At 43.1% G+C, this 15,283-nt stretch overlaps 1 protein-coding gene across 1 annotated transcript in view; it reads left to right on the top strand.

Annotated features, from left to right (window-relative positions):
- The window catches only part of LOC148479003 (2-amino-3-ketobutyrate coenzyme A ligase, mitochondrial-like), a 111,993-nt gene that overhangs the window by 33,918 nt on the left and 62,792 nt on the right, over positions 1 to 15,283 (top strand). The window contains exon 2 of the mRNA XM_088455081.1: positions 10,404 to 10,534. Coding sequence (XP_088311207.1) covers positions 10,404 to 10,534 — 131 coding nt within the window. The remainder of the gene's footprint in view (positions 1 to 10,403; positions 10,535 to 15,283) is intronic.

Here is a 15,283-nt window from a genome sequence, read left to right as displayed (position 1 = left end):
ATTTAAGTCGGCGGCACCCACACACTTGGATAAGATTTGGAAAAGGCAACTTCCACACCCGGATAAGATTTAGTAAGGCAACTTCCACACCTATGAGAGTTTATATATCGGCTACTCCCACACACCTCTCTACAACAAAGACAACATGTACACCTGCTACTGTGTATAGAACGGTAAAGCTACTTACCGAGCGGCTAGACTAACCCTTGCACCTAGCCCTTAAGGATCATACGATACCCTTAACTTTGTTCAACAAATATTCACTGTTACACACTTTTTTTCCTGCGCAGAAAAATAAACGTTAACCTAGATATTGGTAACAATTGAAAAAGGTAAACCTCAACGGCTTTGTTAAAACACGTGGCAGCAGAACCGGAAGTGCGTATACGCTATTGTGCGACCAGCCGCATACACAATAATGCGACTACCACACAACCGTATAATGACTTTTTAACTGCGTATGCAAAAGTGCATCTTTGCTGTGCGCAAAGCTGCGACTCAGCCGCGTATTCAATACTGCGGCACCCCTTTTAAACGTTAGGTTCTATCAACAAAGAAAACAAACTTTTTCCTTTCTTGTCTCTGGATTCTAGTCAGCTTCCTTTGCTTACACGAAAACGGACAGCAATTTTTCAGCACAAAGCGGTTGCAGTAAAACCCTGCATGTGGCCATCCACCCTTTGCTGAGATATCGATAGCCGTATGTGCCATGTGAGTAGGTAAGTGACTTCACTCGACGAGCCCCCATCTGCCGATATTAAAATGAACCTCTATATATCCCTGCCTGTACCTTCTAAAATCCTTCCTATAAACCTCTAAGGATGACGCTAATTTGCGTACGCAGTCATACAATAAATAGAGACTCCAGACTCAGAACATCTGGTTCCGAAGCACAAAGTATTATTCAAGTAAAAGTACAGTCAGTTACATGCTATGATCTGTGTACAGTTTAACACAAAGGAATTATACAGACCCAAGTACAGTATACTTACGCAGCACCTCTGGACCAGATCCCGGCCTTCAGAAAGAAAACCTCCATCAATCAGCATTCAGCAAGAAGACTAAAGACCCAGTGTTTGAGCACACATGTTTATACCCCCCGGAATAGACAGGACAATAGAGAAGTTTCTTGCTTATGCCATTGGTTCCCAGGGGAGAAGCATATGTTACAGTGCATTTAATAGGCTGGTTCAAATAGACTCGCCCAGCCTCTAACAACTGAGGGTCTTTTCCCTCCCACCTCCCCATGCTGCATCCTAACAGTTGTTCCTAAAATATTAATTTTGTTGCTTGTAGTCTCTGCGGTCCATAAGTTGGGAATGCATGATGCGATCTCCACACCGATAGTACCGGAATTCTGTTGAAAGAGTATGCATCAGTTCGAAACCAAACACGGCTGTCTTAACATGTATAGAACCTTAGTTATCAAATATCTTTATTTCTCAGCATTTAAACTAACTGAACCAACTTAAATCATATACTTTAAAGCTTATTAAACATTATGTGTGAATATATAATGTGTGAGTATTCAGGGTTTGATATAAAGATGTATTAATGTGTGTATGAGGAAGGGTGCACTTAACTCTCACTAAGTGAACATCTTAGCAGGGTGACATGCTGAGCCAGATAGTTCCACATGCCCACTCTGTCAGCAGTCCCCCCCACCTGTCCCAGACTTCAAAACAAAAACTCTTTTTTCTCCCAGTCTCATGTGTGAAATGCAAATAGCCCAGCTACAAGAGACAGACCTAAGATGACACTCTAGTCTTTGAAATCATGTCATTGCAGGAAGCCTGCTAATGTAGGTGTGTATTCGAGCCAGACCACCTGTAATGAGGGCAGACACTGTCCAGGAAGCTTATCTACACAAGCTAGTTGTCACGTAGCCATTTGGTTTATTCAGCTAATGCAATCAATTTTGGCATACTGTAAAGCCATTTCTGAAATATATATCCTTTATAATACGTAAAGTAATGAAATAGGCTTCTGGTGAATCGCCGTAACTTATGGCGATGGTCACAGATGCATTCGCATGATGCTAATAGTATTATTGCCACATGTACTAAAGTGTGAGTTTATCTAAAATGGCACTTAGGTGCCCATTTCGCAAAATGGCGTCTTGCGGCCAGTCGCAAGATGGTGTCGCTACGATTCAATTTTAAACTGATCTTGTCTCAGCCAATAATCTAGTTTCGACAAGCGCAGCATATTCCGTTGCGCTTTACAATTGTAAACATTAATAGAACAAAACTGGATAATAACAGACAGATATATAGTTAGGAAGGCCCTGCTCGCAAGCTTACAATCTATAGGGAAATAGGCATTGATACACAAGGATAGGTGCTATATATTGCATTTTGGTCCAGCCAGAATGCACAGTTCCTTGGTGGGCTGCATGATCCATTCACACCGGAATGTAGGCCAAATGTCATGAGGATGTCAGAGAAAGACGATGTGTGAACTGTGAAAGGGGATGTAATTACATATGGAGGCTATGAAGGTTATGTGGGTGGTTCTGGGATCTGATAAGATTGCCTGAAGAGGTGAGTTTTCAGGGATCGTTTGAGGATTGGAGACTAGAGGAAAGTTGTATTGTGTGTGGTAAGGCATTCCATAGAGTGGGTGCAGCCAGAAGAAAGTCCTGTAACCGTGAATGGGAGCAAGTAATGCGTGGGGATGAGAGACGCAGATCTTGTGTTGAGCATAGAGGTTGGGTAAGGAGATATTTTGAAATGAGTGAAGAGATGTATGTTGGTGTGGTTTGGTTAATAACCTTATGTGTAAGTAAGAGTATTTTGTATTGAATACGGTAGAAAACCGGCAACCAATGGAGGGACTGACAGAGCGGGGCAGCAGACGATGAACATTTAGCAAGGAAGATAAGCCTTGCAGCTGCATTCATAATTGATTGCAATGGAGATAGCCTGTTTTGGGGAAGACCAGTAAGGAGGCAATTGCAATTGTCAATATGGGAAATAATAAGTGCATGGATTAGAGTTTTTGCAGTGTCTTGTGTGAGATATGGTTGAATTTTGGATATGTTTTTTAGATGTATGTAACATGATTTTGAGACAGATTGAATGTGGGGAATAAAGGACAGTTCAGAGTCAAGGATGACACCAAGGCAGCGAGCTTGTGGGGCAGGGTGGATTGTTGAGTTATCAACAGTGATAGAGAGAGCAGGTTGGTAACTGTTATTGGCTGGTGGAAATATAATTAATTCTGTTTTAGAAATAATAAGTTTCAGGTGGCGAGATGACATCCAAGATGAGATTGCAGAAAGTCATTCAGTGACACGGACCAGTACAGATGGTGATAAATCTGGGGAGGATAGGTAGATTTGAGTATCATCCGCATACAGATGGTACTGAAATCCAAAAGAGCTGATTAGTTTGCCAAGAGAGGAGGAATAGATTGAGAATAACAGAGGCCCTAAGACAGAGCCTTGCGGTACTCCAACTGATGGAGGTAGTGAAGAGGAGGCAGAATCAGAAAAACGAACAGTAAAAGAGCGATCAGATAGGTAGGAAGAGAACCAAGAAAGAGCTGTGTCCTTAAGACCTAGGGATTGTAGTGTTTGTATGAGAAGAGAGTGGTCAACAGTGTCAAAAGCAGCAGAGAGATCTAGAAGAATTAGGAGTGAGTAATGACCTTTAACCTTGGCAGTGACCAGATCATTTACTACCTTAGTCAGTGCTGTCTCTGTGGAGTGTTGGGAATGGAAGCCGGACTGAAGTGGGTCCAATAAGTTATGTGAGTTAAGAAAGTGTGTGAGGCGGGTGTAGACAAGTCTCTCAAGTAGCTTGGAGGGGCATAGGAGCTGGGAGATAGGATTGTAATTTGAGAGAGTGTTGGGGTCAGAGTTTTGTTTTTTCAGAATAGGAGTAATCACTGCACGCTTGAACAGTGATGGAAAGTTGCCAGTAGAGAGAGAGAGATTACAGATTTTAGTCAGGGTTGGGATAAGCACAGGAGGCAGCGTTTTACTGATTTGTGAGGGTAAAAGATCTAGAGTAGAGGTAATAGAGTAGGAGGATGAGAAGAGGGAAGATACTTCATCTTCGTTTGTGAGATCAAATGAAGAGAATGTGCCAGAGGATTCAGGTAGGGAATTGAGCAGGTCACTAGCTGAAGAAGAGTATACCATTTCATTCCGGATCTCATCAATCTTGTCCCTAAAATAGGAAGCAAAATCTTGCGCACAGATAGTAGCAGGTGGTTTGGGTGAAGGAGGGGTAAGAAGCAGTTTAAATGTATTAAAAAGTCGCTTGGGGTTAGAGGCTTGAGCAAAGATAAGAGATTGGAAATATGTGTGTTTGGCAGTGTCCAGAGCAGCACGATAAGAGTTGTAGATAGTCTTATATGTGAGGAAGTCAGTTGGAGCATGAGACTTTCGCCACTGGCGTTCAACTTTGCGTGAGAGTCTTTGTAGATGCCTTGTTAGGTTAGAATGCCATGGTTGACGTCTAACTCAACGTGGTGTGTGATGGGCAGCTGGAGCTACTTCATCGAGAACTTTTTCTAGAATCTGGTTTAGGTGTGATGCCGTAGTCTCAGGAAAAGTGAATGTAGAAATTGGTGAGAGTTGTTGTTTTAGAGAGGTAGATAGTTGTTGAAAGTTAATAGCATCAATATTTCTGTGGGTTTTAGGTTTAGGTTTGGTTAATTTCAAGGACGTTGATGTAATGGAGGAGAGTGTGCAAGTGATTAGGTTGTGATCTGAGAGAGAGAAAGGAGCATTAGTGAAATCAGAAACTGAGCATAGTCGGGTGAAAACAAGATGAAGGCAGTGGTCCTCCTGATGAGTAGCGGAGTCAGAACATTGGGAGAGGCCAGGAGATGAGGTTAGAGAGAGTAGTCTGGAGGCATAAGGAGATTGTGGACTGTCAATGGGGATTTTGAAATCACCCATAACGATGGTGGAGATGTCTGATGATAGGAAGTGAGGGGGCCAGGCAGGAAAGTGTTCCAGAAATTGTTGAGGTGGCCCAGGAGGGTGATAGATAACAGCAACTCGCACAGAGAAAGGGGTGAAAGTCCTGATACAGTGTACTTCAAATGATGTAAATGTGAGTGAAGGTACCTGTGGGAGAACTGTGTATGTAACAGATTGGAAGAGTAATATTCCTACCCCACCTCCTTTACAATTACCAGGCCTGGAGGTGTGTGAGAAGTGTAGGATACCATATGAAAGTGCAGCAGGAGAGACAGTGTTGATTGTGTGAGCCATGTTTCTGTTATTGCCAGAAGGTTGAGGTTAGTTGAAATAATGAGGTCATGGATGGATGTTAGTTTGTTGCAGACAGAGCGTGCATTCCATAAGGCACATTTTAGTGACATGGAGGGTGAAGGGAGGCACGCAATGTTTATGAGGTTAGCTGGATTTATAGTTCGTTGTGGGTGCGGCATGTGTGTTGGGCCTGGATTTGGTGATTTGTCACCAGCTAATAGAAGCAGAAGGAGAGAGATATAAATATATTGGTGGGATTTGTATGATAGATTGTTATGGCGACAGGTTGTGGATGTCATTGTCAATGTGTATAGATACGTTAAAAGCTCATGTGTGTTTGTAAGAGGAGAGAAGATTAATGAGGTAGTAATATATACAGAAGGATGAGCTGCAGGGAGAGTAAAGGATGTAGTAGCCTTAGAGATGATTCCATGTAGTGAGATAAGAAATAGAAGTTTGTTAAAAAACACAATGCTAAGTAATGGGTTTGTAATTACCTGGTAATAGATGTTTTTCAACTGTTTTTTTAACTGTTCAGAAAGCACACTTGATTTTAACCACACTTACTGCATAACCACACCAAGCTGCCCTCATCAAGCTGCCCTAAGACTGAATGTTAAGAAATAGTATGGCTGATTAAGACACTGGCCTCATCTGAGCCAATTGGCCAGTTGATTAAAATGCAAATTGATCAGTGAACATACATTGCTCTAAGTTTAAGTAAACAGGCAGTATGACACTATAAACTGTGCTTTAGTGATCCCCATCCAAACACAGACTATTGCTAAGAAATCATAAAAGATTCCCATACATTTAAACAAAACCAGTTACAAACATGTACAAAATTATACACATACTTTAAATACCCAGCAAATTTTGCATTAGTGCAAATATAGATCAGTAGTTGTGGTTTGCAGGATGGCAAGGAATATCATATACATTGCCTATACAGCTGCTGGTGCATGGGGGTTAGTGCAGATTCTGGCACTTGTAGTACTCAGCAATGAATATCACCAGTGTCTGTTTCAATTAAAGTCTGCTACACTGCAGATTTGGGTCCAAATCCTGCAACATTATGTATTCAATTGTACACAGACATGTTTCTTTCTCTATTTCCTCTCTCGTACATTAGGTAACTGTATTCTTTTATGTATCTACTTGGTTTCATCCCCTCAGGTAGTTACAGTTTAAGCCTACATGTAACTCGTAGGTTTCTATTTAATTATGCCCTTCACACACTCTCTAGTCCTCTAAAGTGAGATCGGTACATGTATTAAAATTACATCTATAACATTTTAATATTGCTGTGACCAGAGGCTATTCGATAAACGCCGACGCCCATTTCACCAGTGGGCAGCTTTATCAAGGCACTGCAACCCAAGTGTCTCATTTTCCCGGTTTAAGTACCCTTGCCATTGATCTCATTGGTTTGTTCAAATTCTGGCTTACCGCTTTATGGGGCTCATTTACTAACGAGTTTTATTACCAAAATGAGTGATAAATTTCACTGTGTATGATAATGGTGCTCCAGCCAATTAGCTCCCAACTGCTAGGAAAATGACAGTTGGGAGCTGATTGGCTGGAGCACCATTTATCATACACAGTGAAATTTATCACTCGTTTTGGTGATAAAACTCATTAGTAAATGCGGCCCCAAGTCTGATAGGTCAATTTGAAAGCTGATGCTATTTACCGGAGATCCTACTATTCCGTTTGCATGCCCATTAACCATTGCATTATCATCAATTATATCAATTATCTCTTTTGTTACATAATATGGGTTGTACTTAGTCATATATTTCACATAACCTCCGTAATATTATCCGCTAAATTTAATTCAATATAGATCTATAACCCACATCAGGAATTGTTGTTATTATCAAATAGCCAAGCTTTAGCCCTTCTGCTCCACGGGAGGTTTCTGTCCTCCCTGAGCTCGCCTTAGGACACCTGCGTTACGGTTTGACAGGTGTACCGCCCCAGTCAAACTCCCCACCTGCCACTTTTTAGTTACTATTTTAATTGTTGTTTCCCTATTCCCTATGTGTATACCCAATTAAATTGACATCATTATAAATATATAATTTATTTTCCTATATATTATTAATTAATTTTGTATCATTTTAAACTATTATTATCAGGATAAAATCTTAACTTATTCAATTATAAATATCTACTACCCCTTCATGTACATAATTATCCCTCATTAAATCATATCTATATTATGCAATAAAAAAATATATAAATCAATTAAATATATTCTATTCATCTGTAATAATTCGGTATATGCTTTAATCAAATCTATATCTACGGTATAATTCCTTATATGAATTAGAATAATCTCTCATGTGTAGTTAAAATACATCCATAAGAGAGATCGAAGTCTGATATTAAGGGGCCTATTCATCATCACTTAATTTTCACGAAAGCAGGTGAAAATGCACATTTTCACCTGCAATTGAGAAAATTAAGTATTCGGGCCATTCATCAAGACGGTAAAGCTGGAGATATCACAGATATCTCCTACTTACCTTCCTCTCGTGGAATGGCCCGCTGTCCCCATACACTAGTATGGGGACAGTATTCATCAAACTCCGGAAATATTATATTTTTGGAGCTTGACTGTGGGAGCATTTGCCATCTTCAGATGGCAAATACTCCTGCTCCGGCATCGCAACCCGATTCTTCCCTATGGGCAGAAGGTCCGGGTTGCGAAGAGGGATCCATTCAGATCCCTCTGCCCCGTCCGGCTTCTTCCGCTGGACATCGGGGCTTTTGTGTGAATGCGTGACCTGTAGGTCGCGCATGCGCACTCCCGTCACTGCTCTGAAAGGATTCAGGGCCTGATTCAGAGGCGGTCGTAGGATGCAAGCGGTCGCTCAGAAACAGGGCGGCCGCTTGCATCCTGAACGGTCGCCTCCATGTCGGTCGTTAGGCTGTGGGTTAACACCCACAGCTCTAACGACCGCTAAGGGAGATGGTCGCGATGGTCAAGACCATCGCGACCATCGGGGCTTATGACGAGACCCTAGGGTAGGGTCTCATCAACCTTAAGCCCCAGGGAGCTTCCTGCTCTGTTTGAGCAGGAAGCTCCCCACTGACATCACTGATGATGTCAGTGGGGACGTCCACAAAATGGCAAGCGTTCTGAAAGGAACGCCTCCGTTTGGCCGGGCACGCCCCCTGCCCGCCCAGCAAACAGAGCGAGCTGTCAATCAACATCGACAGCTCGCTCCGTCTGCTTCGAGCCCGCTAACGACGGGTGATCCGTCGTTAGCGGGGGCTCACGCATGCGCACGACGGAGCAGTCTCCGTCGTGCGCATGCCCTGTGGACCAACATCGAGTCGGTTGCGAGCGCTCAGTGCTCGCGACCGACTCTGAATAATGTCCTCACTGCTCCGAAAAGGAGCAGCAAAGCCGCTCGCGGGGACAGCTGATTTCACATCAGTTGTCACCGCGCCGGAGCAATGATGAATTGCTCCGGCAGCCACGGCGAGTTAGGATGTTAATTATCGGGGGACCCCGATAATTAATATGATGAATAGGCCCCATAGAGTGACAAATCGGCATTTAAAATACATTTAATGTGACCAGCTGTGAAAGGGATCTTAGACAGCACTTTTCTGATAATTCTTATTCACAATCTTATTATCAATACTATCTGTGTTTTTAATAAATATTTCGCCTTTTTTGAACACATTATTTTGAATAACTTAATTAAGAAAGATGTGTTGAATTTTACATATGAGTTGACAGAAAACAATTGATAAATACAACGTTGACCCAAAGAGAGCACCGTGTTATATACTCTGCATTTTCTTCTTTTTTTGTGTTTACTAAGCAAATTAGCAGAGCTGCTCGGCTTTTTCGGTGTCACCCCCTCGAATGGTCTCACCGAACATCGCTGCAGCGGTGATGGATGATGCAATATTTATTTATTCATTATCAACATTTTGACTCTGTCTACATGTTAACTGTCGATCTTATGTCCATGTTGACATTTGGTCAGTCGACATTTTGATGTCAACATTTTGATTGTCTAAGTTTTGATGTGTAAATTTCCTGCAGTCATAAGAGAGCTACTCATTGCCTTAAGCCGCATACACACTAGACGATGTATATGAACGATATGGATGATAACGATATAATTTAATGATATATCATTCATATCGTTCAGTGTGTAGGCAGTGAACAACCAACGATGTGCGCTCTCGCAGGTCGTTAACGATGTCTTTTGTCGTCTGTACATACAGGCCAATCTGACAATATCGTCAGGAATTGCCTGTTCAGAGATGTGGCAGGATGTCTTCACTGAACAATATGTTTAAAGATATCTTTCTATTCCTGCACTACAAAAAGTTCAAGGGAAATCTTTCACCAATATCGTTCATACAGCACATCGTCTAGTGTGTATGAGCCTTAAGCAGAGCACCACACATTTTACTGCTATGACCTCTTATACTGTATGATGCTGGTACAACACTTAAAAATACATGCACTATATATTCCTATTTCTAAAAAACATTTAATATTGCTATATGTATGGATAATTGGGTTCTGAGGGCCTGATTCAGACCTTGTCGCAAACGCTGTGCGCTCGCAACCGGGTCGACGGTGGGCCAGTGCGCATGCACACAACGGAGCCGGCTCCGTCGTGCACATGCGTGAGACCCGGATAGCGACGGGCACTCCGTCGCTCCGGGTCTCGCAACAAAGGGGGCGAGCTGTCGATGTTGAGTGACAGCTCGCCCCCTTTGGTGGCTGCCCAAACATAGGCGTTTCCATGTGAACGCCTCCTTTTGGGGGCAGCCCCACTGACATCACGAGTGATGTCAGTGGGAGAGATTTCGGCTCCGTTAGAGCCAAAATCTCTCTGGGGCTTGCCACAAGGGTCTCGTCGCAAGCCCAATGGTCGCGATGGTCTTGACCATCGCGACCATCTTCCTGGCCACTCGCCCACAGCTAAACGAGTGGCCAGGAGGCCGTTCTAAAAAAAAAAAGACCGGCCCTGATTCAGAGCAATCGCTCTGTCAGAGCGATCGCTCTATCAGAGCGACTGGCTCTGAATCAGGGCCTTAATTCCTTAGAAATATATCATGATGGCTGTTATATTGTATATCCTCCTCAAAACAGCTTTTCTTATTCTAATTTCTTTTTTTCTTTTTTTTGAAGGAGTCTTAAATTTTTGTGCCAATAACTACCTTGGCCTGTCTAGTCACCCTGATGTCATTCTTGCTGGACAAAAGACACTGGAAGAATTTGGGGCTGGGTTGAGCTCTGCAAGGTTTATCTGTGGAACACAGGTGAGTACCCTGAAAAACCTTGAGGTGCTCTTATTATTATTGGTTTGTTGCATTTTGCATGAGTGGTTTTCAATAGCAATAACATAACTGAGTTACAAGAGTTACTGCAGAGATAATCCCTGCATGGGCGGTTTACAATAGCCATAGCATGACTGGGTTACTGCAGAGATAATCCCTGCATGGGCGGTTTACAATAGCCATACCATGACTGGGTTACTGCATAGATAATCCCTGCATGGGCGGTTTACACTAGCCACACCATGGGGAAGCAGTCGGGAAGCCGGCGGTCATAATGCCGACCGCTGGCTTCCCGACTGCTTAATCCCGGCAAGTTGCAAATGACAGGAGTCAAAATCTCGACGCCTGTCTTTAAACCTACGCCGGGAGCCTGACACCCGGCTTACCGATTGAAGGTAAACCAGGCGTTGGGCGCGGACAGCCACGAGGGGGCAAGGGTTAGGTTAGAGGCTCCTGGGGAGGAGTTAGGGTTAGGCTCCCCCCCCGGAAGGTTAGACTAGGGGAAGGGGGGGTTAGGGTTAGGCACCCCGCGGGAGATTTAGGTTTAGGCTGCGGGGAAGGGGGGGTTAGGATTAGGCACTTAGAGGGGGGTTAGGCACTAGGGGGGGAGGTTAGGGTAAAGCACCCCTAAAGGAGGGTTAGGGGGTAGAATTAGGTTAGTTTATACTTACCTTTGGACGATCAGGATTTCCTCCTCTGTCGGGCTGCCGCTGTTGGGATTAGAATCGCGGTAAATCATACTGATTCCATACCATGACTGGATTACAAGGGTTACTGCAGATTGCAATACCATGACTGGATTACAAGGGTTACTGCAGAGATAATCCCTGCATGGGTGGTTTCCAATAGCAATGCCATGACTGGGTTACAGGGGTTACTGCAGAGATAATACCAGCATGAGTGGTTTCCAGTAGCAATACCATTGCAGGTTGTCTCCCATATCCAAAATGCTTGGGACCAGGGGTATTTTGGATATCGGAATATTCCATATTTTGGAATATTTCCATATTATAATGAGATATCTTGGGAATGGGACCCAAATCTAAACACAGAATGCATTTATGTTTCATATACACCTTATACACACAGCCTGCAGATAATTTTATAAAATATTTTCAATAATTTTGCAGCTCAAACAAAGTTTGTGTACATACATGAAATTAATTTATGGTTCATATACACCTTATACACACTGGGCCTGATTCAGACCTGCTCACAAGTGGGTCGATGTTGGCCCAGTGTGCATGCACATGACAGAGCCGGCTCCATTGTGCGCATGTGCGAGACCCGGATAGCGACGGGCAAACCGTCGCTCCAGGTCTCGTACCAACGGGGCCGTGCTGTCTATGTTGAATGACAGCACGCCCCCTTTGGTGGGCGTGCCAGGGGCGTGGCTGCCCAGACGGAGGCGTTCCCATGGGAACGGGGCCGGCCCCACTGACATCACAAGTGATGTCAGTGGGAGTGCTTTCAGCTCTATTTGAGCCGAAAGCACTCCAGGGCTTGCGGCAACGAGACCCTACCACAAGGGTCTCGTCGCAAGCCTGACAAGTCTTGACCATCGCGACCATCTTCCTGGCAGCTCACTATAGCTGTGGGTGGTCACCCACAGCTATACGAGCGACCAGAAGGCTGCTCTAAAAATCAAGAAGGACGGCCCCATATTACAATTGCCACAGCTACACCTGTCCACATGTGGGGTCTCTCCCTTTACATGCAAAAACACCCACAGTTCCTGGTGTATTGTCTTTTCTAATTACTTTTCTCAGGAAGCTGTTTTTCTAGACTCTGCGTGAATACTGTGTTTGTTATGGTATTTTTTATGCAAGGTTGTCCTAAGATACATCAGGGTATGGTTTCTGAAAGGATTATTAAAACATTGCCCTATGTACTGAGCTTGTGAATTGTAACTTAAAATGGTGCTGGGCGGCCATTCGCAAAATGGCGTCGTGCAGATTCTAATTTTAAGCTGATCTTGTCTCAGCCAATTATCCAGCTTCGACAGTCCACCCTTTGATAGCGAACAGCATGCTATCACACTCTTATTTTAAAAATATTTAGGCTTACAATTTGATATATTATTTAATGTTATTATGGGATGGCACAAGGTGGTTCTTAATCCATCAATAATGTGTCTCTGGGAAGGGACATAAAACTACCATTATACGCACACCGCGGATCTTGGAAGATCATGGGAATGATGTGGGGATGCATCAATCCTATAACAGCAGTCTTGAGGGGGAATAGGGACTTACATTATTTGAGGTGTTTTTAAAATAACATTTTAATAATACATTTTGTGCACGTCTAAATATAATACATTATATGATGGTATTACCTAGTTCAGGGTTGTAATGCAGTTCTATATTCACCCCAGTATTCATATTGTCATTGCTGACCACCATCATAATTTTGTTCTCTTGTTTTACCTTATCTTTACATTTTACACACTTCACCACAGTAGGAACACACCAGACACATATGCCAATTACTATGATGACAACCAGTATGAGGATCAGGAGTTTACCTATGCTTGCGATCATTTCCTGGACCCATTTCCCTAGGCCTGAGAACCATTTTGCTGGGTTCAACCATGAAACCCACTCCTCTACCTTCTCCTCCACTTCATCCAATGAAGCATTATGGTTCTTCTGAAATTCCCATTTTAGCTGCAGAATTTCATCCATCTTTCGGTCTATCACCTCCTTGGGGTCGCTGGTATCATTGGTGACATAGGTTCAACACTTCACTCCAAATTGGGTGGCCAAAGTTACGCAGTACCCCCCAGTGACAGTGGTTAAATAATTTAACACTAGTCTGTGTTGCACCAGTTCTTTCTTGTACACTTGTAATTCCCTACCTGTATACATGAAGGTGACATCATACCTCTCGTTGATATTATCTATATTTAGCAAGATCCTGAATATATCCAAAATGTAATGTACCCCGAGCGATCCTGGTGGGATCCAGTGTACTAAAACTTGAAAGCCAGTTGTCTCACTAATTAACTGAGTGGCTTTATGCAAGTCACCAGGTATCATATTTCTTTTGCCTCTGTGTTCATACTGTGTGTGAAGATATGGCGATGGTGTATTTTTATGAATACCAAGCATTTCAACATGTGTGGGGGTCATAATTTCTGGAAGTATTCTTCCCAAATAGCATAACAATTACAGTACTAAGATTGGTCAGACACTCCCCTGATTTGGCATAGTACTCCTCCTCTCGACTCCACTTCATTGATATCACTATCAGCTCCCTCTCCGTCCTCTGTCCTCCATCACAGAAACTGGATATCCCCAAACAGATCATCACAACAGAAACTCTGGAAGAAAGAACTAGGATGACCACAGCAGACCACTCCATTGCTGGAAGCACTGATCTACACATTTCTTTAGCTCAGGTATCTCACCGCACCTTTTAACTCTCCCGGAACATGCTCGCAATTAACAGATTCACTTTATCTGCCTCGACTCCGCCCCGTATCTCCATTGGTTGGTTGACCTCTCTACAGTGAGTGGAAAGGACCCAGGTATCTCTCTCGGCCACCTTCAGCAACACCTGATACGGACCTCCCTACCGATCTATCAGACAACCTGAGCGTAAAAAAATTTGGATCATAACAAATTCTCCAGATTTAACATCATGACAGTTTGCTTCAGACATGTTAGTTAATAACACTTTCAATTTCTGTTATTCTTACTCATCTTCGTGAGACCCTGCACAGTAACCTCATTATCATATTTTCACATGAGGCTGCCTGTTAAACAGTATCTCAAATGGGGACAGATAAAAAGACAGTCTGGGATGATCTTGATATTAATACCCATCACCTTACACATGTTCTGGAAGACGTCACCTGTGAAATGAGCACCCCTATCACTTTTAATAATCTAGGGATATCGTATCTGGATACAAATTGCTGCAATTAAATCCTGTTATCAATAGCTACTGCTCTAAATATTGCCTGGGCTCCTGTGTTGGACAGTATTCCAAGTATTTGACCTTAGCCTGGCTTGGCTGCCGTTTGTCCTTAGCAACCTTGTGTCCTGTGTGTGAGAGATAAAGCACAACAGTTTAATATCAATTAAACATGACATAAATACAACAATAAATCGTCCACATTTTACATTAGAACAGATCCATTGGCAGGTTGAAAAGATTGGAAAGATTGAGGTTGTGCATGAGGATATGAGTTTGGATGTTGTGTGGGGTGTGTATTTTGACCGTGTGTGGTAAGTGCGTTGTGGTGTTATTTGCATTACTTCTAGAGCTTAAATACTAACGGCCAGTAGTTTCTCGCTCTGGGTCTCTCTCTTTTTAGAGATGTTACTTAGGAGAGGGTACAAATTACTTGTTACATTTTTATGGGTTTTTTCAATAACTGTACCTGCACCCCCATCCGCATAAGGCAGCGGTGGTGCACGTGAACCACTGGCAATACCTCCCACAATGCTACCATGCTGCCCGTGCACGCTATTTTGCGTCTCGCACGCATTGCAATTTAGCGCTGCGGATGTATTTTCTGGTAATGCGTTCGCAACGCTAGTTTGCGTCGCTTTAACATTTGTAAAACATGTATCCCCTTCATGCTGCCACAATTTTAAACATTCGTAATATTTTACCTTTTTCCCTCGAGAACGCACCAGACTGATGTGATCCCGGACATTATTCAGTACATCTTTATCAAAACTACCAATTCTGGGAAACGGTCTAACACTCTTCATCGTT

Source organism: Taudactylus pleione, unplaced genomic scaffold, assembly GCF_031769625.1.
Source record: "Taudactylus pleione unplaced genomic scaffold, aTauple2 ptg000642l, whole genome shotgun sequence".
Taxonomy (NCBI): Eukaryota; Metazoa; Chordata; class Amphibia; order Anura; family Myobatrachidae; genus Taudactylus; species Taudactylus pleione.
The sequence above is the reverse complement of the archived record's forward strand: the minus strand, read 5'-3'. Positions and strand labels throughout refer to the sequence as shown.